Source organism: Castor canadensis, chromosome 5 (assembly GCF_047511655.1).
Source record: "Castor canadensis chromosome 5, mCasCan1.hap1v2, whole genome shotgun sequence".
NCBI lineage: Eukaryota > Metazoa > Chordata > Mammalia > Rodentia > Castoridae > Castor > Castor canadensis.
The window spans coordinates 143,682,131-143,708,985 of NC_133390.1; the positions used below are offsets into that span (position 1 = coordinate 143,682,131).

Consider the following 26,855-nt stretch of genomic DNA (forward strand, 5'->3'; position numbering starts at 1 on the left):
TGATGATCACCCTGAAGTGTAAGGATCCAAACTTAAGTCAGTGACCATATATTTAAAGTGGGAGTGGCTAGCATGGCAGTGTGATTTTTCTCTTGCCAAGTTCAGCTATGGGCGCAGGCATGGAGTAGGATTTAATTATGGTTGAACTTTTGCCAGGTGATTGTGATAAAGCAAGAATAGGCCATCTTAGTGGCTGGTTTCTGTAAGGAGTTAATTATAATGATGAACCATAGACTTTAGCTTACTTAAGGACCAAAGGGATGACTTCAGGAAAGTGAAAGACAAGTAAGAATTGTCAGAATTTGGATACTTGAAGATGTGCAATAGAAAGTTAGGGGTTATTGAGATAATTTCAAGTGAAGTATATAAAAGAAGCAAAGTTACTGGTAAATCATAGGAGTAGGGTATGATAAAGGGACTGAGTGACTGACATTGAGTACAGGACAGACTCTTAGGAGAGAAGAGGTCAAGGAACTGAGAGGCCAGGGACTTGAAAGGATAATCTCTATGTACTATGGAAACACTAGGAATTATGGTAAGGATGGTTGTCAGAGTGATGTGTCAAGAAGCATAAAATCTTTGAGGAGTGATAGGGAGTGCCCTCTGGGGGCCAGTAGTTGAATTGCCGCTGGATATGTGTAATGACATGAAAATCCAATCTAATGGAATGTGGTTGAATGTGTACAGCCAAGGAACAGGAAGACACTGCACCCACCTTCCAGGCACAATATGAATTTTTTTTTGTTTTGCAAAACTTGTTTACATTACTATAATTTTCAAACCTTTAATAAGTGTAGAAATGCCAACTGTCACAATTAAAATAAGAAAGAAAAATGAGAGTACTGTGAAGCTAAAAAAAGCGCTATTATTGTATGCTGTCAAGTCAACCAGAAGGTTCCTAGCAGGTCTCCAAAAGAGCTGAGTTTTTCTTATCTTTCTTTTTTCTGAGCTGTAGCATTAACTAACAGGAAAACGAAACAGCCCGATGTTCAAGAGTTGAGATGGAGCCCAGATGGATGGGCATAGAAAGTGAGCAATTCTTCATTAGCCTAGTTATTGATGCATGAACTAGACTATAGAAACGAAAAATTTGAATTCCTGGCACTCCCCTCTTTTATACAACTGTGTATATAGTTCTTGCTCTTGTTAAAAATGGAGTATACTAAACATGTGTACCGTTTGGAAATGTTTTTTGAATTGACTACCTTTTTGTTTGCACACTAGATTAAGGTTTTGTGTACCACCACTGACTGGATTATATTTTGTTGTCTCTTTTGGTGGTGATGTAATAACTGAAAACTTGTAATTGAAAATACACCTCTTCAAATTTGGAATTTTCTGACTCTCACAATTATGCTTCACTTGATTTTTATGTTAGACAAGTCTGTGGGTGTTGGGTCTTTTTGTCCTTCAGTCATTAGTCCCTATTAGGATATAGGTCTAAAACAGAACCTGTCTATATGGAATCACCCAAATTCTTAAGAGTGGAGTTTCATTGTTTAAGTCAACTTATTAATATAACAACTTTCTTTATGAAATTATGAATGTCTTATGTCTGGACAAACATTAATCTGCAGGTGTAATTCTCAAAATTCTTAAGAATGATACTTTAATATTATCTCAGATGATTAGTGGTTAGTTATGAAGTTGTGAGAGTTATATATTCATGTATGTGTATTTATATACAGAAAGAAAACCTATAAAATATTTTTTCATGTAAATTTATTTTAACGTAAACTCTTTAAGTAGACCTACAATAAGATTTTATGATTCTATTTTGTTTCTTACAAAAATTCTGTAGAAGGTATTTTTGAGCATGAAGCTTTATTTATTGGTTTATGATTTCCAAAAGCCATTCTACTACATATGTTCCATCCTGCTTTTTAAAATTTATTTATCTGAATGATTTTTTTTAATGTATGGCATTCATAGGATCCCATTTTCAATTCTTACCTCCTTCATAAGTTGGGATCAAAAAGATAAGCCATTTTTTAAAGCATATATCAGATCTTTATTCCATTTTATGGTTGAATAATATTCCTTTGAATGGATATACCACATTTGTGTTTATCCATTCATAGTTTTAAAATTTTTGGCTATTGTGAATACTGCTACTGTGAACAATAATGTATAAGTATTGAATACTAATTTTTAATTCTAAAAATATAAGTCTTGCTTGTGAGCTATTTTGCCTGTGTTTTTCCTACTAGGTACCTGCTGTAGCTTTGGTCCTTTTTTTATTATAAGCTTTTAGAATTGCTTGAGTTGGGCTCTCTTATTCATCCTTCTGTAAATCAAAACAGAGGTGACCAACAAATCATCTTGGTCTTTTGTTACCATTTACATCATATTAATTCTAGTAGAGATATGTGGTCAATACAGATGAAGGAAAGAAATTAATAATGTTCAATTGCTTTGCTGCCCATCTCGCCATTCTGTAAATGATACAATTTTGCTCATTTAACATTTTAAAAGTGTTTTAAAAATTTTTTAAATTCATGACTCTCATTTTCCCTGTCAGTCTTATGAAGATATTTATGGTTTAATTTTGCAATCCCTTCTTTTCATTTTACTTATTAGATATAGTAAAAGGTTTTCCACAGCCTAATGCTTCTAGGCGTGAATGCAAGGTAGAAATATGCAATTAAATCAAACCAGGTAACTAAAATTCCACAAGAAAGGTAGAAAAAAAGTTCAGAACTTTATTTAGTAAAAAATGAGAAGCCAAAAAAGTAGATCCTTCTCACTGCCCTAAGGTTAACAAATTAGAACTTTGCTGAATTAGGACAAGGAGAGAATTCCAGAGAGGCACAAGGCCCTGATGGACTGATAAGGGAAAGGAATTCAGAGCTTCAGACCAGAGAAGGAATTTCACAGGAAACAGTTGACCTTGCTATGTCCAGAATTCTCTGATAACTGTCCTCGGGGCACTGTACTGATATTATGTACTAAGGAGAGGGCATATAAATAACCTAGTTGAAATGACAAGTGGAGGTCAATAACCCCTCGTGTACATTACAGTGTGGCACGTGGTCCCCCTGATGGAGTGACCCAAATGCTCTCATCAGTTTGGCACCTAGGTTCAGTCTTCAGTTGAGTTTCTTGTCTCATCTTTACTCTAAGCAGCATCTGCTGGATACATGCTGGAGCATGTATTTAGCACTATTGGGAGAGAATGGTCCCTTCAGCCACACTGGGATGTCTCAATGGATCCAAACAAAGGAATGCCAGTCAGGGGACATTCTGGTGCCTCTCCATACTCACTAAGGAACTCTCACCTAAACAATCACAAGCCTGCATAGCAGTCTTTCTGCCTCAATCCTACTTACTCTCTGCAGAACAGCCAGTTCCAGTTCCTTTTCTAAAGATTTTTGTTCTTAAAATATGAATCAAAATATGAATCAGTTAAGAAAATAAAATGCAGGCAGAATGTCAAGGTTTGAGAGGTGACTACTGCCTGATCCCTCAACTTCATCCCAGGTCACTCTCTTCTCTTGCTCATTATATTGACCTCCTTTGTCTTCTTTTTGTTTTTTTCCAGTTTTTCAGGTTCTTTCACACCTCAGGAGTTTGGCATGTGCTGTTTCCTTAGTCTAGAATGTTCTTTCCAATCTTCATCTTGTTCCTTCTTACCCATCTTTTAGTAAAAATTCAAATGCTACCTTCTCAGAAAGATTTATCAACAGTGGATTCTTCTTTCCCCAATTAATTTCCTCTCAGCCCCTTGTTTTTTTTTCCCCTCTGTTGAACTATCATTAGTTGTAAATGTTGTGTGTCTTTGTTTGGCCATCTCCACCATCAGAATGTAGCCTCCTGGGAGCTGGAACCTAGTATGTCTTATTTACTAATGTAATTCCAGCACCCAGAATGAGGTCAGGTACATATTTGTTTAGTACTCTACAAATACATGACAAATAAATGAAGGAAATTACTCTTCTAGGTGATGTGGTGATTTGCCATTTTTTGCGATTCTCTCTTTCGGTACAGGGGTTTTTTTTGTTTGTTTGTTTGTTTTGTTTTTAATAAAACACTTTACATATGTGACACTTTCAGTAGCAAGGGAATTCTCACAGTGTGAGAGATCTGGGTCAAACAGTTCTTGTTTGACTTTCTGAAACAACTAAAAATGTTGCTGGAACTCAGAAACTTAAGTTCCTGATTAGTGTGACCATTGTGTGATTAACCTGCCAAGCAGAAGATCTTGGAGATGAGGCTTTCTTGACCTTCTGAGTCACCAGTTGCTGTCTTTTAAAGCTGTTACCTCATCCTTGCATCCAACCACAAAATTTCTCAGTTTTTTCCTCTGCTGTTCCCATTTGAGCAAATTAATGTGTTCTGAACTACCAGTCCCTTGCCATTGGCCTCTTGTCTTTTCAGTTCAGTTAATTTGATTTTTTTTGATTCTACTAGAATTTGAACTTGAGACCTCATGCTTGCTGGGCAGATGCTCTACTTTTGAGCCACTATTCCACCAGCCCTAATTTGTTTCTTTTTTGTTTCTCATCCTCCATAGTCTTAGATGTTCTTCAGATCATTTTCCCTACGCTCTCCAGACCTTGCTCCTGTACATTTTCTTGTTGGCCTCACTCATTAGTTCTGAACTTTGTGATTTGGCAAAACTGTCACCTGTGCTCAGACACAGTTGTTTCTTTTCCTATTGCTGCTTTTGCCGGGGCCATCATGTCTTCACTGGTCTGTGGCCGAGCAGCCTCTCAGCCTTTCTCTGGAAGCATGTGGCAGATACTGAGTACCTGCTATATACTGAGCACTGTGTACTTTCTGCCTTTCTCAAGGTTCATCCTGTCCAAATACCAAGATCCACAAATGCTCATCCTAGCACTTACTCAGCAGTCCTAGGGCAGATTTTCCTTCTTTCTTTCACTGAAGGGGCCTTTCCCTAATAAAATGAGCATGCTCTTTTCAAGGTCTACTATCTAACAGATATTTATTGATCACCTACTCTGTGCCAAGCACCCTTCTGGGTGTTATGTGGTAAACAGACTTTATAATTGCCCACACATTTTAGTAGGACACATGCACATATTTATAGTATGTATGTGTATGTGTGTGTGTAAAAATTTATATATTACTATAGGCTGTTTTCTAGCTTTTATGTAATTAAATTGTGCCTGGCCATCAGGATTGTAAGTTTTTCGGGGACAGTTTTTTCTTACTGTTTGTATATATACTGTCGGGGAGAGTGCTAAGCACAGAGCAGGTGTGTAATATGTCTAGTGATTTATTTAAGAATGGAATACATAGAGAAACAAATAAATGATATTTAAAAATCCCACATATCATTGCATTGATACAATATGTAATTGAATTCTAACCTTCTATATAAATATCCTGCATTAATAACTATTATGGGTTTACAATATATAATACAGGGATACATGACAGGTTCATTAAGTTCATAATGCAGAAATCACTGCATTTTTAGACCTAGAGTAATGAGCTCAAGCATTAATAATATGCATTTGTAGTTCTATGACTGCAGAATCTCTCTACAATAACAAAAGTGAAAAAGTATTGAAACATCCAGAAACTTGATAGGAACCAGAATATCAACAATAACCATTTTATCAAGTTTTCCAGACAGAAGCTATAAGAAAGCTATTTTTGCCACAATAAGTTAGATTTATTTATTTACTTACAGAAAAGTTATGAGAGTATACAAGTCACATTAAAATGTATTGGAATTAGAAGCATGCTGGAAGGCTTCGATGTCATGTGTTTCTGTACAGTGAACAGGTTTGAACTCATAGAGTAAAAGTGAGTACATTTTGCACATATGGCAAGTGGGGTATATAAGGAAACAACTCAGAGAAGGGAAAAATGCACAATGAGCAGTAACAGAGGAGTGTGTGATGTTCTTAGTGGTCTGATGTCCTTTAGGGTCTTTGTGCAGTGATATACTTCTAGGTGCTTATCTGCATTACTTAATATATGGACCTTATTTACCAAGTTCACATATAAAATACCAACAGAGGACCTTGTTCATGAGCACAGATACCCTAAACAATAGTATTGCAAATACCATAAGGTTTTTTTTAGCATACAGGTAATGTAGAATTTAATAAACAAAACTTCTGTCCCCTCAGAAAAAGAATATTGCTTTACATATTTTAAGTACTGATTCAGTGAAGTTTTTCACTACTTGTAACTAGTTGACGTATACTTTTTCCAATCCAGAATGTTTTCACCTCACAGACAACTTACCATCCAACCTCTCCAGCTTATCTTTTGTTTTTGTTCTGTTTTTGGGAATAGACTGAGGGCTACTAAGCATGAATTTCTTGTTTTAGAAATATTAAGGATAGTGATTATAGACTGTGGTAAATAACATGGATCAGGAGACTAAGAACTGAGCACAAGGAAAAAAAATTAAGTTCATTTCTCAGAGGGCATTCTACAAAGGCACTTATTTGATCAAAAGCATGAGATCCTGCATGTTTTCTTTAAGGAGGGTCATGTAACATTTTTTCTAAAAATTCACATAGCCCCACCATTTTGGGCTGTCAGCTATGTAAATAACTATCTTTAGGCTCTCCTGGGGAAAATTTATCAGGACATCCTGACTCTTTCAGAAAAATCACAATTAATTTACCTAAATTACATCCATATAAAAATTCCAATGAGAGTGAGAGGCAAGAATGTTAAAGAAGCCTATGTTGTATGAAAGCAACAAGGAATATTGCAAATAATGAATAATAAGGAGAAACTGGCCCCAAAAGAATATACCATAAAACTATAATAGTTAAATTCACTCAGCATTCATATGGGAATAGTTTTATCATTCAAGCACTTTCTAGGTTGAAATACATGCGAAAATTTAATTTGATAAAATACATTTCAAATCACTGGGTAAAGAGATGAAGTTTTCAACAAAGTTGTATGGTACAATTGGCTGACCATTTGGAGGGGCAAAGTACACCATAGGATCTTTACACTAAAATTAATTCCAGAAAGACTGAAGTTTTAAAATTGAAAACTGACATTGTTAAAGTATTAGTAGAAAACATGCGTAAGTTATTGTCAGAATTTTCCATTAGAGAAGGTCTTTCCAGTGAAACTCATGACACAGAAACCTTAAAGAGAAAAGATTGGTAAGTCTACTGCATAAGGATTAAAAACTTCTCTATTATGCAAACAAGATTATATGGAAAGTCGTGATAGTTGATAAGCTGGAGGAAGATATTTTCAACCATGAGAACTTACTGTCTTAATATATAAAGTAAAGCACATTAGTAAGAAAAAAACAAGAAGCCAATTCAGAAAAGGATAAAAGAAAATTTTAATGTGGGATTGTGTTTGATTTATAGGACAGAAATCAGCTACAAGAGTTTAACAAAATGAGGGCTTTCCTTTTCTCACATGAGAAGGCAGAAAGCAGTTCAGGCTTTCAGACTGGTGCAGTGGCTTCACGGTACATCTCTTTAGCTGTTTGTAATGGTTGGCTTTATTTTTCATGCCCACAAGATGCTGTTCTACTTTTAGGCTGTCCCATAATTCCCTCCTAATGACCAGAAGATCTCCCAGTAGGCCCCATCTCTTAATGTTTCCACCATCTCCAAGTAGTACCAAGTTAAACCTTTAATACACAGGCCTTTTGGGAACATTTAAGCTTCAAACCACAGCAGAAGTAGAAAGGGGAGAGATAAGGGGAAAAGGTTGGATACTAAGTTACCATTAGATAAGAATAAGAAGTTGTGGTGTGCTATGCACAGTAGGATGATTAGAGATAATAATAGTATATGGAGTATCTCAAAAGGGTAGAGAGAGGCTTTTGAATATTTTTACCACAAAGTAGTGATACATATTTGAGGAGATAGATATGTTTACCCTCATTTAAATCCTATAATTTATGTAACTTTCATGTGTCCATTAAAAATAAATAAATGAAAAAGAGAAAAAAGAACATCTGCCATTTGACTTCCTAGCTGCAAAGGAGTTTGGAATATTGGGCACACTCTGCTTCAAACAAAATTTACAGGTTTGTCTGTAAGGCAAAAAGGAAGAACTGATTGATAATGGTTAGACCGTTATCAGTATGTGTGTGTGTGTGTGTGTGTGTGTGTGTGTGTATGCCACAGATATGAAGGTGACTCACAGATAAAGGAATACAAATGACTTGTAAACATAGATTGTGCTTGCTTTTCATTGCTGTGGCAAAATATCCAAAAAAAGTCAACAGAATAGGAGGAATTGTTCATTTTGACTCATAATCTCGGAGGTGAGATCTGAAGTCCATGGTCGCTTTGCTCTATTGCATTTGGGCCTGTAGCAGGCCAACATACCACGGCAGAGTGTACATGGCGATTCTGAGCTGTTCACCTCATAGCAAACAGGAAGCAAAGTAGGAGACAGGAAGGGGCTAGAGTTCCAATGTTTCTATGTTGGAAATACTTTTTCCACAAAAATTTATATGACAGTGTGATGATTTATTATGTATCCTTATTATTTAGTAGTATCCACTGTTGCTGTTGCAAAATCTAATGTCAGTATGATTGTCTTGATTTCCATGTAATCTTTTTTTCCCTCTCTTGGACATTTTTTAGACTTTTATTTATTTACTCAGCATTTTGATATTTACAGTGACATCCATAATGATATATAGATTTACAATGATCTCTTCATGGGGTACTTTATAAGTTGTACTGGGAGGTTACTAGACCTTTTCAGTCTGAGCATTTATCCTTCAGTTGTTGGAAATATTTTTGAATTATTTCTTTGAAATTTTTTCCCTTTCATAGCTTTAGACTTTCTGTTCTGTTCTGATTTTCTTATATTTTTACTCATCTCCTCCCACAGTTTTATTTTGATCTCTGTCTATTCTAAAACATAGGCTTGGTTCAAACAAGTAAGTGATCTGAGGTTGACTATATTCTTTAACAGTTAAATACAAGAAGCTGAACTTAAAACCCATGTACCACTCAAAATTGCCATCTGGAAGCCCTAAGGCAAGTACAAGTTACTTTTGAAGCATTTCTCAAGTAGGTCTTTACTCCTGTGCTTGTTGGGTTGTTAGAAAGGAATGATCTAGTTACTAATTTAGAGAATCTCAGCATGATTTTTTATATCCTGGAAGATGTTTATTTTACTGTTTATTACAAAGGCTTTCACTTAAGCCCTCATTTTCAGTGTGTGAAGCCTCTTTCTTTTCCTGGGTTGAGCCTAATGCTTCAAGTCTCAAGTTTTTCTAGTTCAGAGAGTATCTATCTTGACTTCCACAAGCTCAAGGAGGAATAACTTCCCTCTCAGGATTCCTGGGCTCTATGTCATAGGTCAGCAAACTATAAAAGGGCCAGAGAATAAAGATCATGAGCTTTTCAGGCTACCTCATGGTCTCTGTTCCATATTTCTCCCCCTTCTCTTTTTCCTCCTCCTTCTCTTCTTCCTTCTTTTTTTAACCGCCATTTTTGAAGTTGTTTTTTTTTAAACTAAATCATAGTTTGCTGGCCCTTGGTCTGATTCTTCTAAACACTTTCAAGCAGCTATCTTCATTTCTGTTCTACCCTGTACCCTTGCCTTCAGAGGAGATTGACGCTTCCAATTTTTGATTCTTTTTCAGTTTTATGGCAAAACAGAATGGTTCCTTATAGTTACCCTCCCCATGAGAACTTAGGTTCAGCTTTCATAGGTCTGCTAAATGAACAACTGCTTGTCTATCTTCCCATTTTTCAAAAAAAAAAAAAAAGTTTTTTTTTTCTCACTTCCCTTTCCTCTACTCTTGTATAGTGCCTTTCCCATCCATTCACTGGAATTTGAGGAGGAGTGTAGATAAATGCATGCGTTTAATCTACTAAATTTAACCAGAAGCTCTCTCCAAATCCAATTTGGTTGATTTTATTTTTCTCCTTTCTTTGATAGATCTTTGGTTAATTTTGCATTTGTTCTCCACATGCTCACTTGCTATGCCAGATGTTAGAAGATGTCCTTGGGGAAGAAAAATGAGGGGTTTTAAAATGTAACATTCTTGAAATGCTCACAGTGGTTCAGCTTGTGAGATCTCAAGGAGGCAGGGCTGTTTTTAACCACCAGACTCAATACTGTTTCACCCTTATTTGTGTAAACTACCAGGAGCATTTTTAAATGTTTGCAATAAAGTTTGTGGCTTATTGTTTAAACTCAATTCTAAGGTAGTAAATCAAAGCTTTTTGTGGTATGTCCTTGACAACAAGGAGAGCCTGATAAGAGGCCCTAAGAAGCTGATGAAAGGGAGTCGTTGAATATTTTTTTTTATTTGGAGTTATGTTTTGGTCCTGTAATCTGGTAGTGTTTCCAGTTCTATTCTGAATACAGTACTGCACAGTCCTTCCCCCACTCAAGTTGTCTTGGCAGCATCTGGCACTGTCTTTGCCAAATGGCCCCTGTTCAGGCATAAACCTGGCTTTGCCATCAAGTCTATATGAGGTACAAACAAATGATGATTGTCAGAAAATGGGCATCTTTCAAGATGTTATTCATACCACATTTTTGTTCTAGTAATCAAATGAAAATTGAAAGTAAAAAAAGATAAAATTCGCTGAAAAATGACTGTTAGTCCTTTTTGTCTAGGTTCACCTTTCCTCGCCAGTGAAGATGGTGTGCTTGGTGGAGTGATTGTTCTCCGTTCATGCAGATGTTCTGCAGAGCCTGACTCCTCCCAAAATAAGCAGACACTTCTAGGTAAGTTGGGCACAGATGTAAGTTTTTCTTTTCTTCAAGACATGAAAAGACTTATATCCTTAAAGTCAATAATTTTAAGCTGTAGGAGGGTTAGACTGCACTATTGATATCTAAATATCTATTCTACTGGCCTTTTTCCACAGGTAAACTTACAAAAGATAAGTGTTTATTTTTAAGTATATGCTTAACAACATATTTTTCAAGTGGGCCTAGAATTTAGGACTTTTTGTAAAGTCTAGTATTAATAACATTAGGCCATGTGTTGCTTTCCTGCCTTATTCCACAAAACATTTCAGGTGACTCATAACAGTCACAGAGAAAGAAGCTTCTTCCTGTTCCCCTCCTCAAATGGAATAAGAATAGTGTGAAGAGCCTAGTGGCCTAGAACTCAGTCCTGTCTCCAAAGCTTATTAGTTGTGCCACCTTCATGCTTTGCTCTTACTGTTCTTTGCCATTTCCTCATCTTAAAATAAGGACATTTTCCCTGCCTTCCTCATAAAACCTTGGTGAGGGAAGGTCAAAAGAGTGTTTTTGCAGATTTGCAGATGGTTTTGTGTCTATCTAGGCACACCAGTGGGGATGAAGTCAACCCACCTTCCATTTGCCAAGACAGATTTGTGGGTTTGCCACTGTCCACGGGTTGCCTTTTTCTGATTTGTTTAAGCAGAGGGGGACTTCTTTTTTAAAAAGTCTGTGTAAAGATGGTACATAAGCTAGCAAGGACCCCTGTGTTATTTTTAATTAACTTTTTTTTTTTTTTTTGTGGCACTGGGGCTTGAACTCAGGGCCTCATGCTTGCTAGGCTTGCTAAGTAGATGCTATACCACTTGAGCCATGACACCAGCCCTATTTTGTATTGGATTTTTTGAGATAGGGTCTTGCAAACTATTTGCCTTGGGCTGTCTTCAAACCACGATCCTCTTGATCTCTGCCTCCTGAGTAGCTCGGATTACAGGTGTGAGCCACCGGTGCCTGGCTTTAATTAAATTTTTAATTGAAGTATCCATACATTCAGAAAAATTCAAAAATCATTATTGTAGCTTCTTGATGCATTGTCACAAAATGAACCCACCACATATAACCAGTACCCAAATTTTACCAAGGTTGAACTTTAATGCAGTCCCCAAAGCCCTCTGCCAGCCCTCCTAGTCTCTTACACCCTGCAAAGTTTACCAGTATATTTGCTTCATGGTTAGTTTTGCCTCGTTTCATGTATTATATAAATGGAATCATAGAATATATATCATTTTTGTCTGCTCTTCATGTTAGATTCATCCATGTGGCAAGAATTTGTTCATTGTTGTATCATATTGTGGGATATAGCCCACAGTATTAACACTCTTCTATATTTTTTTCAATATACAAGCACTATAGGTCATTTACAGGGGCTATGGTAGTTCAACCCTCCCTGTAAATTTCCATACAGAAAATGTGGGTGGTGCCTGATCTATATAGCATGATTGTTGTTAACTGCTATAGTATAGGTCTGTTCCCACCCTAAAGTTCTGTGAGTCTGTAAAACAGAAGAGTGATGGGTCTTATGGGTATACAAAGTAATTTCTCTATAGAATTCCAAGGTGTTTTCATAAAATCTCTTCATTCTTTCCTCTAAAAAGAGTAGTTTTATATGAAATCTTTTTTTCCACCTAGACTCTGACCACTAACCTCATTTTTCTTTTTACTATAGTATTTCTTCTATTTACTGTACTTGGTACCCAGGTTGCTCAAAGAAGATGTGAGTGTTTTTGTTTTTGTTTTTTAAAGTGGCCATCTTTTGTAAAATCAAGATAATTTGTGGGGCTGGTGGAGTGACTCGAGTGATAGTGAGCCCGCCTAGATAGTATGAGGTCCTGAGTTCAAACTCCAGTACTGAAAAAAAAAAAAGATAAATTATGGTTTGTTTCTTTGGCGTCTATGATAGTTAATTTTGACTGTCAATTTGATTGTATTATGAAGTACTTAGAAAATTAGTAAAACATACCTCTGGGTTTGCCTGTGGGAACATTTCCAGAGAGGATTAACTAAGGAGAAAACCCACCCTGATTTTGAGCCCATCCTATAGGCTCTTCCCTCCTCATCCTCCAAGAATAGAAAAGGAAAAAAGAGGAAGTCCACTAGCAAAAGCATTCTTTCTGTGCTTCTTGGTCATCCTAATGTGAACTGCTCTGCACTGCCTTCCCCACCATGATAAACTGAAACTGTAAGCCAAAATAAATCATTCCTCCTTAAATTGTATATGTCAGATATTTTGTCCCAGTAACAAAAGAGTATCTTAATCTTTATTGAATTCTTTGAATTCTGTTCTACAGTCAGTAGCAGGGAATTGATTGTAAACATATACAGAGGATTTACCTGGACTTTCAACAAAAATTCAGAATAACAGTTAGTATTTGGGTGGAGGGCATTATTAAAAGTGTTTATGGATTATTCCTAGGACAGAATGTGTTCTAGTTCTTTACTGACCAGGACTCGTGCCTGTTTGGGTTAATCCTAAAAATTTTAAGAGCCTTTTGGTTGTCGTTTCTTTTTTGGTGGCATAGTATAATTTTAAGAATAAGTTATAGAATTTTAACTCATCTTAAATAGTTTTTATTACTAAGGTAGTGACTTGTAAACTGATTCTTTCTCTTTATCTCAAAAAGAAGCACTAAATATAAAGTACCAACTTACAAAATGAAATCTTGCCCTCTGTCAAAATTACCTACAGGGATTGATGTATGTGAAAGTTCTCTACTAAAATCTGGTGTGCATAGGCAAGGGTCCTCTTATAGATGCTACCAACTACATGAAGTTTTCATTTTCCACTTTCAGGAAGTTATGGATGTTCAGTATGTGATAATAAAACAGATCCAGACAGTACAAAAAAAATAGGAACCACAACATGAAAAGTCACCTTTGCCACCCCATTCCCAGAGCCACCATTCTCATGGGAAACACTCTCATTCTATAGAATGTGCTCATGGTTCTGCTTTTCTTGTTCTGAAAAAAGCAAATTGCAGCACACACCTTCCTGCCTGATTTTGGTTGGAATACTACTCTGATTTAATAGCACTTTAATTTTATTTACAACTTTAGCACACTACTTCTTGATTCATAAACTTTATATAATCTCTGTCAACTATCCCTCACCCTTTCAACTATGTAAGTTGAGGAAAAGTCATGCATTTTTCTCTTCTTTCTAATTCCCATACCTTAGTTCAGCCTCTGTCAACCATACCATTATTGTTAATAGTTTTAACATTTGCATTCTATTCTATAGCCATGCTTGTGTTCTATACTTTGATTAGAGGTTGATTCCAAACAGTGACAATTAGTATCCAGCATTGACAGTATTAAGATTGTATAAATATTGCTCACTACATCCAAGTAGCGGAAGATTAGGTCTGTGAAGAAAAAAAGTGTGTCATAAACTTTTGCCTGTAAAAGAAGTGTATTTCAAACATCTAGATCAAGTGGATTCCTCTGTACTATAGTCTACCAATTATTCCATATCAGGCCATGACCTAATTTGCTTTATATTTGGACCTGACTTTCTATTGATTGCTTTTTCAAAATTCCCTCCCTTCCTTGTGTTTCCCTTCCTTCTCTCTTCCTTCCTCCCTCCCTCCTTCCTACCTTCCTTCCTTCCTTCTTTCCTTCCTTCCTTCCTCCCTCTCTCCCTCCCTCCCTCCCTCCTTCCGTCCTTCCCTTCCTCTCTTCATCCCTTCGTCCCTTTCTCCCCTCCTCTCCTCCTTCCCTCCTTCCCTTCCTGTACTGGGGTTTGAACTCAGGGTCTCATGCTGCTAGGAAGGGCTCTACTACTTGAGCAATGACTCTAGCCCCCTTTTCAAATTCTCATAAAATTATAACTTCCTAAATGCTTGGCTTCTTTATGCTTAATAATATCTAGGAAATCCAAGAAGTCTTTCTTTGCTATACATCCAAATAAAACAAAGCAGTTCTCACAATTTAAAAACAAAACAAAACAAAAAACTGGTCTGGGAACATGGCTCAAGTGGTAGAACAGGCCCTGATTTCAAACCCCAGTATCAATGTGCCACCCCTCCCAAATATGGTATATTGCTCAGTCACTTTTTGTTCCAAGAATATTATAATCAATGCAGTCTCTAACGTTAGCTTTTTCTGTGTCTGCTTTCTCTTCTGAAGGTACTGTTCCTATTACACAACAAAAGCAGTTTCAGTCAAACCCCTTTGCCACTTAATGGAATTTCCAGGAAGCCATTACTAGGCCTCTCTTCTTGACAAATAAATCAACCACAAGAGTCCCAGTGAGCTGCTTCCAGGGTTCTATGACTCAAGTACGGACACTTTCGAAGTTTGCCCTTTGTTTACTTACTCATGAGTAGAGTTTGAAAAACTCAGATATAATGGAACTTTTCGAGGTCCTGTGTGACCTTGTTATAGGTATCCATAAAATGCTTGATACTCTTCCTTTGAAGAGGCAGAGCATAATTCCTTTCCTATTGAGTGTTGCCTGGACATTAGAGACTTGCTTCCAATGAATAAAAATATGGCAGAAGCAACAGTTTGTAACTTCTGAATGTAGGTCAAAAAAGGGATGGTGGTTTCCTCCTTGCTCACTATGTGGGACACCACTGCTGTGTCAGAAGAACACTCAAGCAGCACTTTTGAGAGGTCCATGTTGCGGGGAAGTGACCTCTTTCCAACAGTCAGTGAGGCTCTGGGGTTTCCTGCCAGCAGGCTCAGAGATCTGAATGAGCCTTCAGAGGATTGCAGCAGTCCTGGACATTTTGACTGAAAACTCCTCCTGAATTCCTGACTCACAGAAACTGTGAGATAATATATTATACAGCAAGAGGTAACCTAATAAACCTCTTAAACCTTCTCACCCACAAATGGCTCTCTAGCTTGTCTAAGTAATTGTAATGACAAATGAAAGTGCTCTGCTGTACCTTTAGGCAGCATTGTCAAACTTTAATGTCCATTGATTCTGGTTCTCTTTTGGAACCCTCTGGGACAAATCTGATTAGTGCTCTCCCAGTATGTAGCCCTTAGTCACTTTTCCCTAGGTTCCCATCCTCTGTTTGTCATCTCATCTTCACCTCCACACTACCACCAGAGTTCTCTCTGTTTAGCACATCTATAGCTGGCCAGAGAATCTAACCATGGACCCCAAACGGATGATCAGGAAAGACAATGATCCTAAAGCAGAAAGGGCAAAAAAGAGAGCCATGCCACTCCTAGGATCAGAGGGAAATTTTCTATATATGTTAAATGTTTTGTATCTCTTACTATTATTCCCATGCTTTTTACTTATTTTACTTTTTATCTTCTTGTTTTATTTTTCAACACAGGGTTTTACTGTGTAGCCCAGACTGGCCTTGAACTCATGATCTTCCTGCCTCCCCAGAACTGGGATTATAGGCATACACCAACATGGCTGTTTTATTTTTATTTTTGATTGATACATAATTGTATCAATATTGTATTGATACAATATTTGAACATATTTATAGAGTACAATATGATGTTTCAATTTGCTTCTACATTGTGTAATGATCAAATCAGGGCAATTAGCATACCCACCACAGTAAACATTTATTTCTTTGTGGTGAAAACATTAAAAAAATCCTCTTTTCTAGCAGTTTTGAAATATACAGCACAATATTGGTAAACTGTTTCCATTGTACTATGCAACACAACACCAGAATTTATACCTGCTAACTGTAACCAAACCTTTCCCATCCCCTACCTCCATTCCTTTCCCTCCCTCTGGTAACCATTGTTCTACTCTCAACCTCTATGAGATCAACTTTTTAAGATTCCATGTATGTCTTGCTACCTACTTTTAATTTTTCAATGAGGATACACAGATACCTACCTGTGCTGGTAAGTTCTCTATAGGAGTGATGGGAACTATCTAACTTGATGGAAAATCCCTCCCTGGATCTGATCCCAAAAAGTACTCCAGTGTTATCACTCACTAGGCCTATTCCTTCATTCACCCACAACATCATAAGTTCTAGCCGCTTTAAATTGCATGGTCCAAAGGGTTATGACTATTCACTAAGAATTTGCACATGCACTTGCCTTTCCTTGGAATGCTGTGGATCAGTGACTTTCCTTCTTTAGAACTTGAACCAAGCCAGGTGTGGTGGCACATGTCTGTAATCCCAGCACTTGGTAGATTAAGGCAGGAGGATTCTGAGTTCGAGGTCATCTTGGGCTGCATCTGAGGCTCTATTTTACAACCTCCATCTCCTCCCCCCGCCCACAAAAAAAAAAAGATAAGAATAAGACCCAGATCAAATTTAAATCTTCTTGGAGGTCTCTGAAAGCCTTTTCTCCCTGGGGATTTGCTCCTTACTTGTATTCTGTTAGTGCCATATGTTCACATCCTTGTAATGCTCACCAGGGCCCTCCTAGTCAGGTATTAACATGCCTGCTCTCTCTTCCTAGGTCAGCATTCTTAATTTTTTTCTGAACCCAGTTATTTGAGAGAGCTATCTGTCATAGGTCTTTGAGCCCCAGTGACTTTGAAATCTATTTCTAGGTATTGGAAAACGCTTCCTTGTGAAAATTAATTACAAGATTGGGAGCTATATGAAGGCAGGGGCTGTCTTATTGAACTTTGTGCCTATGTCCACTGAAGGCTCCGAGTAATTTTTGGATAAATGAACTAAGTGTCAAATAGAGTTTCCTTATTGATTATCTAGGAACTTTTTAAAAGTTGACTACTCTTTGAGAAAAATGTTGAATAAAATATCCTCACATGCTCTTAAAAACAGACAGCATGGGTTGGAAATTTGGATAATGAGTGTCCAGGAATTTGGAGACAATTTAAATACCTCACGGAAGGCACCTCTGCAAACAGCCTTGGATATGAGCATGTTTGCAGTGCCCATCCTGCTACCTCCTACTCCGGAGCCTGAGATGCTGACAAAACCCAGCCTGCAAACTGCAGACTTAACACAAAGCAAATGCTTGTCCCAGGATGAAACAGCTGAAAAGAATTCATTTTCTCTCTGCTTTTAGGGAAAAAAAAGGCAATATATTTTTACCTGCTAAAGTATAATTACATGTGCTTTCCAGGCCTGTGTAGAAGTGCTTTCTGGAGGTGCTGCTGTACATAATATGGTTAAGAAATGTGCAAAGGCACATGAAGCCTTCCAGGGGAAACAGTGAGTGCTTGGCTATTTTAAGCTTGTGATTTGATATAGGTAATTAGAATATATGTAAATCTATGACATAAACAACCAGTTGTACTACAGAGGTGCATTTCCTTCTTTATACCCTGTACTTTATGTGCTGGTTGGAGCTTGTAGACCCTGTGAAATCCAAGAGTCCTTGGAGCAGTTGGTAGGAAGCAGTGAGTATAGGGGCCAGTGAGAAACTAACTTCACATATTTGAGGAAGATCTTAAGCAACCCAGAATAGATGTATATGAGCTTCAAGGACTAAAACAGTCTATGTTTGGCTCTTGGGTCAAGCGTGTGTTGGAGTCCTTCATCCTAAACAGATTTTAGGTGCACAGTTCACCCAGAGCCTGATTATCTGAAGAGCATACATGGTAATTGTTGCTTTGCCATTAAATTAATCACACCGTCCTCAGAGAATAACTTTAAGTTCTTTCTACCTGAGAATGTGTTTATATTGCTGATAATTAAGTTTTGGGTATGATGGTGTTTCTACTTGTTGAGTTACTCCTCCACCCCTTTTTCATCTTTTACTATGAAATGTTTCATATATTTTTAAAAGAGGACATAATAAATTTGTAAGTTATAAAGGGTAATAATAAAATGAACACCTGTGGACCTGCCACCCAGCCTAAGAAATTGCTCATTGCCCTTGTCTTTGAAGCCCCAGTGTGGGCCTTTCTGATCTTACTACTTTCTTTCTCCTATCTTTTATTTCATGTTTACCTCTTGGTTTTTCTTAAAGCCCTTTTGCATTTCTGTAAATCCCTAAAAGATACATTGTTTAGTGTTGCTTGATTTTAAATGTTATATAAATGGTATATCATGTAATGTATTCTATGAGAAATCCTGAAGTCTCGTACATAATTATGTGAAAGGATAAGTTCCTTTATCATTTTAACCTTAACTCTATCAAATCAAACTGCATTGCAGTTAATTAGAACTTAAATATGATGCCCTCCACCTCACTTTCAGAACAGGCAAAGTTGTTTATTTAATATTTCTTGTTGTTGTTGTTGCTATTAGCAAGACATGTTGTGGTTTAAAAATTAAAAAAATGTTAGATTAAATTGATGCTTCCTGGAACATTAAAAAGATAAAAGGTCATTTTACTGTAAGTTAAAATTCTGACTGCCTTTTGATTTTACTGGCATTAAAATTTTGGCGAGCACATATAAACACATGCACTTCAAAAGAGCTTCCTTTATGGGGCACCAGCAATATCACTTCTTTCCATTACATGACACACACCACTGTGAGCACTTATGACTAGGCATTTCTGTGGACCTCAGATGGTCATAAAACTCACCGTCAAAGAGAGGGCAAATTAGCTTTTAGATTAGTGGGGGAATGATTGTCTGATATTACTGATTTATTGGAAAAATGGAATAAAAACTGTTCTATGAGATGGTCCAGTGAGCTTCTATGATGGGAAAATCATTTCTTTAGCACCTCAGTAATGCTTTGGATTTGTTGCATCTTTATTACAGTTTTTAAATATGGCATTTTAAAGTCTGGCATTTTAATTCTTATTTATGGATCAGATAGAAATATACAAATTAAGTAACACATGCCAAGTAAATAGGGCAAATATGATATTGAATCTATTAATCTATTGAAGTAGTGCTCTGAGATCAATATGTTCAGAAATAGTTTTTTCTATAACCTACTGGTTTGTTTACAGCAAAGCACTTCTTCCTTTAAATATCTCTCTTTAAAAACTAGAAATAGATTTTCATCTACAATTTTCTTCTCCATCACAAGAAGTATACCTCTAGCTGTTATCTAACCAGAAGTTTATTTGTTTGACTACAAAGTTTTCCATCTGAAGTATAGAATAGAAAGATTTATGGATAGAACTCTAGTGATTATGTAATTCTTGCAGTGGTTCTTCTAAAACTCTTAGGAAAACATTTTGGCAAATTTTATAGTCAATTTTTATCTCTTTAAGAGGTAATAGATATCACTCTAGCATGAAATAAATCTTAAAAAAAGAATTGAATGTAAAATCATGTTTCAATAAAATTATTTTACTGAATGGTTTTCTGTCCACCAGAGAACTTCCAAGTCCCAACCAGTGACCCCCTATTTCTGGCAGTTTCTAATACAATAAAGTGATAAAACAGGAAGAGAAGTGAAATGTCCTTAAGGGCTTGTATTACTACTTGACCCACATCCCTCTCATTTTAATCAGTATTCTTCTTTAGTCTTGAACAAGTTCGAGTATGCCTTAGAAAGAGGGAATGATTATTTTCTTGGCTTAGCATAACTGAGATTCTATAGAACTCAATCCTCATTGCTCCCAACTCCATGGTGAAAGTTTTTCAGGGAAGCATGCCAACTTGGTTACTTCACGGCCATAATGGGACATGTATGATATGAATCTTACGGATTCTATCTCAGGACAGTAAAACATTTTTGTATTTTTTTTTTAAAGAAGAGCTCTCCTACTGCGTTAAAAAAGAACTTAACAAACAGGAACAAAATTCTACAAAGATAAGAGGAAGCTGTTTTATATACAGTTCCTTGTTCCCATTTTGGAAATAAATTTTTCCTTATTCAATAAGGAATAACTTAAACACTGCAAAGCGTGCTAGGGTATTCCATTCAGCCTAAGGCTAAGGAGCAGCAGCTGACTTGGCAACTGCCCAGCCCAAGACGGTTCTGATTTCAGAGTTCTGTTTTCCTTGCAAGAAAGTCTGGGATGTGAAGCCAAGCAGAGTGGTATTAAATGGGTGGGGGAGCCAGTGCAGCTGGGGGTTGTTAACAACAATTGGAGCACAATATTTAAAAAAACAAAACAAAACAATAACAACATTGGGGTGGCTGAGGGCTTCTTTCTGGTCAGAAAAGAGAGTTCAATTGAATAGGAAAAAACAAAACAAAACAAACCCCTTACTTGCGACCTGGTAAAGTATCTTTGTTTGCTTCACTTAATTTAAACAGGATGACATGTGGATGATAATTGAAAGACAAAGTGTCCTAGGTGGAGCATCATGCTCTAATATTAAACAGCAAAGGTCGTGATTTAAATTCCACAAGGAGGCCAAGCCTTGTATTGGGGCTTAGGGCTGGTCAATATAGCAGAATGCCACCAAGACTGAAGTAGCACCTTCTTTAGCATTAAGACTAAGGGTGAAATTCACTTGTTCCAAAGTATTAAACACAATTTTTGAGAATTCTGGTCTTTCTAAAAGACTACATAAGATTGCATACTAATCATTTTGGATGTACCTATAATAATGCCACTAACCTCTGTTCTTTTGAAGTACATTACCACCTACCCCATCCTCTGGCACTGGAACAGTTTCATGGGGTGGACAACCTTTTTCTACATCACACTTGAATGACATGATGTTTTGAGAAGTTACTTGGTAAAGAAGAATCCTCCCAAATCACATGTTAAACCTATTCAAGAACTTATTTTACTGTTTTCTTTCTTTCTTTCTTTTTGATTTATGTAAATTTTTTTCTCTTTATTCATATATTCATATGTACATACATTGTTTGGATCATTTCTCTCCCCTGCCTCCCTCCCTCTCCGCCACCCACCCGCCCCCGGCTTCCAGACAGAACCTGTTCTGCCCTTTTCTGCAATTTTGTTGAAGAGACGACATAAGCAATAATAAGAAAGACAAAGTGTTTTTGCTAGGTGAGATAAGGGAGGCTATACAGAGAAATTCCTAGCATTGCTTCCATGCACAAGTGTATTACAACCCGAATTGATTCATCTCTACCAGATCTCTTCACTACTTCCCAGTCACCTTCCCATATTGACTTCAGTTGTTTTAAGGTTACTGTATTAGCTCCTCTGCAGTGTGGGCATCAAAACACTTTCAAGTTTTGGGTTTCCTACCTATCCACATTCCTCCCGTATATTTTTCTCCCCTCAGTATGTGACCCAAGTCCAACAACATTACTGCCTTTGCCCTAGATCTAAAGTCTGCATATGAGAGAGAACATACGATTTTTGGTCTTCTGAGCCTGGCTAATCTCACTCAGCATCATGTTCCATCCATTTACTTGTGAGTGATAAGATTTCATTCTTCTTCATGGCTGAGTAAAATTCCATTGTGTATAAATACCACATTTTCCTAATCCATTCGTCAGTAGTGGGACATCTTGGCTGTTTCCATAACTTGGCTATTGTGAATAGTACTGCAATAAACATGGGTGTACAGGTGCCTCTGAAGTAACCTGAGTCACATTCCTTTGGGTATATCTCTAGGAGTGGTATTGCTGGATCATATGACAGATCTATGTTTAGTTTTTTAAGAAGCCTCCATATTGTTTTCCAGAGAGGTTACACTAGCTTGCATTCCCACCAGCAGAGTACGAGGGTTCCTTTTTCCCCACATTCTCGCCAACACATGTTGTTGGTGGTGTTTTTGATGATGGCTATTCTAACAGGGGTGAGGTGGAATCTTAGCAAGGTTTTGATTTGCATTTCCTTTATGGCCAGAGATGGTGAGCGTTTTTTCATGTGTTTTTTGGTCATTTGAATTTCTTCTTTTGAAAAAGTTCTGTTTAATTCAGTTGCCCGTTTCTTTATTGGTCCATTGATTTTGGGAAGGTTTAGTTTTTTGAGCTCCCTGTATATTCTGGTTATCAGTCCTTTGTCTGATGTATAGCTGGCAAATATTTTCTCCCACTCTGTGGGTGGTCTTTTCAGTTTAGAGACCATTTCTTTTGTTGTGCAGAAGCTTTTTAATTTTATGTAGTCCCATTCGTCCATCCTTTCTCTTAGTTGCTGAGCTGCTGGGGTTCTACTGAGGAAGTCCTTGCCTGTACCTATTAGTTCTAGAGTATTCCCTGCTCTTTCCTGTACTAACTTCAGAGTTTCAGGTCTGATATTAAGGTCCTTGATCCATTTTGAGTTGATACTAGTACAGGGTGATAAACATGGACCTAGTTTCAATTTTGCAGGCTGATAATCACTTTTCCCAGCAACATTTGTTGAAGAGGCTGCCTTTTCTCCATCATGTGTCTTTGGCACCTTTGTCAAAAATAAGGTGAGCATAGTTGTGTGTCTTCATCTCTGGGTCCTCTGTTCTGTTCCACTGGTCTTCATATCTGTTTTTGTGCCAGTACCATGCTGTTTTTATTGTTATCGCTTTGTAATATAGTTTGAAGTCATGTATTGTGATACCTCCAGTATTGCTCTTTTTGCTGAGTATTGCTGTGGCTGTTCGTGGTCTCTTGTATTTCCAAATGAGCTTTGAGGTAGATTTTTCAATCTCTGTGATGAATGTCATTGGGATTTTGATGGGAATTGCATTAAACATGTAGATTGCTTTCAGTAGTATAGCTATTTTTACTATGTTGATTCTACTGATCCATGAGCACAGGAGATCTTTCCATCTTCTGTAGTCTTCCTCAATCTCTTTCTTCAGGAGTTTTTAATTCTCCTTGTAGAGGTCATTCACATCCTTTGTTAAATTTACTCCTAGGTATTTGATTTTTTTTGAGGCTATTGTGAATGGAATGTTTCCATATATTCCTTCTTAGTTTGTTCATTGTTGGTGTATAGAAAAGCTAATGATTTTTGTAAGTTGATTTTGTATCCTGCCACCTTGCTGTAGCTGTTTATGGTGTCTTAAGAGTTTTGCGGTAGAGTTTTTTTGGGTCTTTAGGTATAGGATCATATCATCTGCATATAGGGATATTTTGACAGTTTCTTTACCTATTTGTGTGCTTAATTCTTAATTAATAATTAATTAACACGTTACTTTTTGGAACAAAATGAGAAATTACAATGTTTGCAGTGCCTTAGCTTTGTCTTGGAATAAAACTCACTGTCAGTACTCTGTGAGGAACTTCAGTAAGATTTGAGCCTTTGCTCTGTAAGGCAATTTAGATATCCCAGAATCCCAGACCTTGCTCTGGACTTCAAGAAGTTCAAAGCAGATGTGTGTGGAAGGAGAAACATCTGGTGAAAAGAACTTAATTTCATTACATGATGCTGTTTTCCTCCACTTTTCACGCTAATGTCTGCTGAGCAGGTTGGCAGGTTTGATAATTAATTAATGATAGGGGTATGAGGCATCTATCCGAGGAGCTCAGTTTTGCCCCTCACCACTTCTCTCTTTCCCACATGTTTGGCAAAGCCTTCAGAGTCTAGGACTACTGATCCCACAGTTGTGTCTCAAGTCAAACACTCATCTTTAAACATAATTAGCTCAGAGACATGAACAGATGGATGACTGGGACTGAGAGGGGCTTAATGTTGAGCAATGTTGTTTTATTATCAGGGAATAAGTACATCAGATCTTTAAAGAATACCTTAAAAGCTCAGAAGTTTGAAAGTTATGTACTTGACAGTTTTCTGTGTATTCCTGTATGTGGGAGTTTTCCTTTTTGTAACATTTAATTTAAATATAATTTCATACTATAGAATGTTGGGAAGAATAGTACAAGGGACACTCATGATTCATTTTCCCAGAATTCACCTATTTTCATTTCCCCACATTTTTTTCCATTCATATGCCCTCTTTCCCTTCCTACACACAGACACACAGACACACAGACACACACACACACACACACACACACACACACACACACACACACACACGTGCACTAAACTATTCAGAGCAAGGTAGAGGTATCAGGCTCTTTTACTCCTAATCCTTTAGTGTGTATTTCTTAAGGACAAGGCCATTCTTCTAAGTAATCACAATATAAATAACAAAATTATAGCATTTAATATTGATACAAATGCTGTAACCATTTTGTGGGTGTGTGCTACTGGGGTTTAAACTCAGAGCCTTGCACTTGCTGCTAGGCAGGTGCTCTACGATTTGAGCCATGCCCCCAGCCCACTATAACCATTTTTAAATGTGTTGTCCATTGTAACATCTCCTGTATCACCCCAGTCTAGGATATAATACAGGATGACCCATTGCATTTAGTGTCATGTCTCCTTTATACAGGACCAGTTTCTCAACTTTCCTTGTTTCTTTTTTTTTTTTTTGCTTGGACAAGCTTTATAAGTTCAAACAAATTATTGAGTAGAGTGTTGCTGTATCAATCTGCTGTTTAGTGTTTGATCATTCAATTTTTATTATGCATTTTTGGCAGGGATACCACAGAAGTGATGTTGTACTTCAAGGTGTCTTATCTAGAGGCAACTGGTTTTGGTTTATGACTTAGTTGGTAAAATTAGCTTTTATTATTTAGATAAGTTGGAGTCCATCAAGCTTTTTCACAGTGAACTTTGTCATGTTATATTTAATAAGAATTTCATAAAGAGATAGTTTAAGACTTGTAACTAGCTTGTCCGTTTTCAAATCTTCTCTGTGATGATTTTCTTCTATATTTATTACTTTGCTTTCCACTGGAAGGAAGAGATTGTCTTCTTCATCATTTGTTCATTTATTTATTTCAATCACCATGGGACCCTTGGTTCTTATTTTGTTCAGAGGATGTAATTAATTGCTCTCATTTATTTCATAGAAACATTTAGCTAGTGGGAGCCCTTAATGTTTACACCTGAGTCTTTTTGATAAGTCCCACCTCATTGTTTGAACATTCTCTTACTGGTACAAGGTAGTTCAGATCCAGATTAATGTCATTTTTTATTTTCTCTGTCCCAGCTCTAAAATTGACATTTGTCTGAGGAATCCTCATTCCTTCCCTAGTGAAAGATATTTAGAAACTGAGAGAGAGAGAGAGAGAGAGAGAGAGAGAGAGAGAGAGAGTGTGAGAGTGAGTTTGTGTTTTAAAAGAAACTGTGCTGTGAAATATGACATTTACTAAATCATTATGTGCAATATACATGAGTGTATGTGTGTTTAATGTTAGAAGTTTCAAACAGAAGAGCATTTATTTTACATGTAATAATCATAGTCTTGACAAGAAAGAAATACATTTTTCATTTCACAGTAAATGGCATTACACAGTTTTCAGTATTAAATCATCTTGACATTTATGAAGGAGCAAATGAAAAGTGGGGAGCTGAGTATGTTAAATATAAAGGTATCTTTAACTGTTCTATTAAAAATAAGCAAAGATTTATTTTCCATCTGTGATCTGAATGTGCCTATTTGTGTTCTCTTTCACGTAGTGGAATTTCTGTGGAGCCACACAACGGAGAGCATGTGTGTTGGATACATGTCAGCCCAGGATGGGAAAGCCAAGGTAAGAGGGAAAAATTGGGTCATAACCTGAAAACTTTGTAGCCATTGCATAACCTTCTAACCAGCTAAGTTGATATGGATGAATTTTTTTCACCTTGGACATTAGCTCTATGATCTTTATACAAATAGATCAAAACAGTTAATGATTCCAAAGGAACACAACAGATCTTTTTCCTTTGGTGATGGGGTAGGGGAGATTAGGAAAGCCTTTCTCTTCTTTCATTTTGTTCTTACTTGCTCTTTGTGAATACTAGGGAAAGAGAAAACTGGAGCTTGGGAAGAGCAAACAAAAATAAAACTGATGAGGTTTATTTTGGGTGATTCTGTAAGGAGTATTGAAATAAAGGAAACTGAGGCACTGTAAGATTAGCTTCTGGAAATCATCTCTGCATGGGTGATGGCCAAGGTAGCCGATATGCTCGCAGAGATAACCTGGCTCATGCTCCAATATTATCTGACGTGTCTTGGCATGGTATTTTCATGGGCAGAGTCAAAAGACTTTGCCTCTGTTGGCCACATAATTCAGAACAACTACATAGGCATCTGAGCATCCATTCTTGAGTTGTTTGACTTCCCTGGACGCTTGATGGTTGATACTAGAGTAAAAACATAGTTTGTGGATTTAGTTTTATATTGGCCTCATGGTCTTGTTCATAAAATTTTTAGAGACAGCTGTGGCATATGACATTTAGCTGGCATTGAAGTATCTCAGTTACAAAGCTGTGAAGTTGGGCAGCCTCCTTTTTAAGGAAAATGACTCACTTTACATGTTTGGAAATATCAAATATAAACTATCTGATTGAATCATTAACAAATAAAGGATAGGCGTAATAAAGAATAGTCATGTGCCACATGATAACATTTTCATCAACAACGGATCATATGTGTA

At 36.9% G+C, this 26,855-nt stretch overlaps 1 protein-coding gene across 5 annotated transcripts in view; it reads left to right on the forward strand.

Moving 5' to 3' along the window:
• Tasp1 (taspase 1) overlaps positions 1-26,855 on the forward strand; it is a 257,045-nt gene that overhangs the window by 204,929 nt on the left and 25,261 nt on the right. For all 5 annotated transcript variants that reach the window (XR_012448167.1, XM_074074333.1, XM_074074332.1 and 2 more), the window contains 2 exons: positions 10,561-10,671; positions 25,894-25,967. Coding sequence is in view for 4 of the 5 variants with exons in the window: in XM_074074333.1 (XP_073930434.1) it covers positions 10,561-10,671; positions 25,894-25,967 (185 nt within the window). In the remaining variant the exon portion in view is untranslated. Of the gene's footprint in view, positions 1-10,560; positions 10,672-25,893; positions 25,968-26,855 lie in introns of those variants that run through there.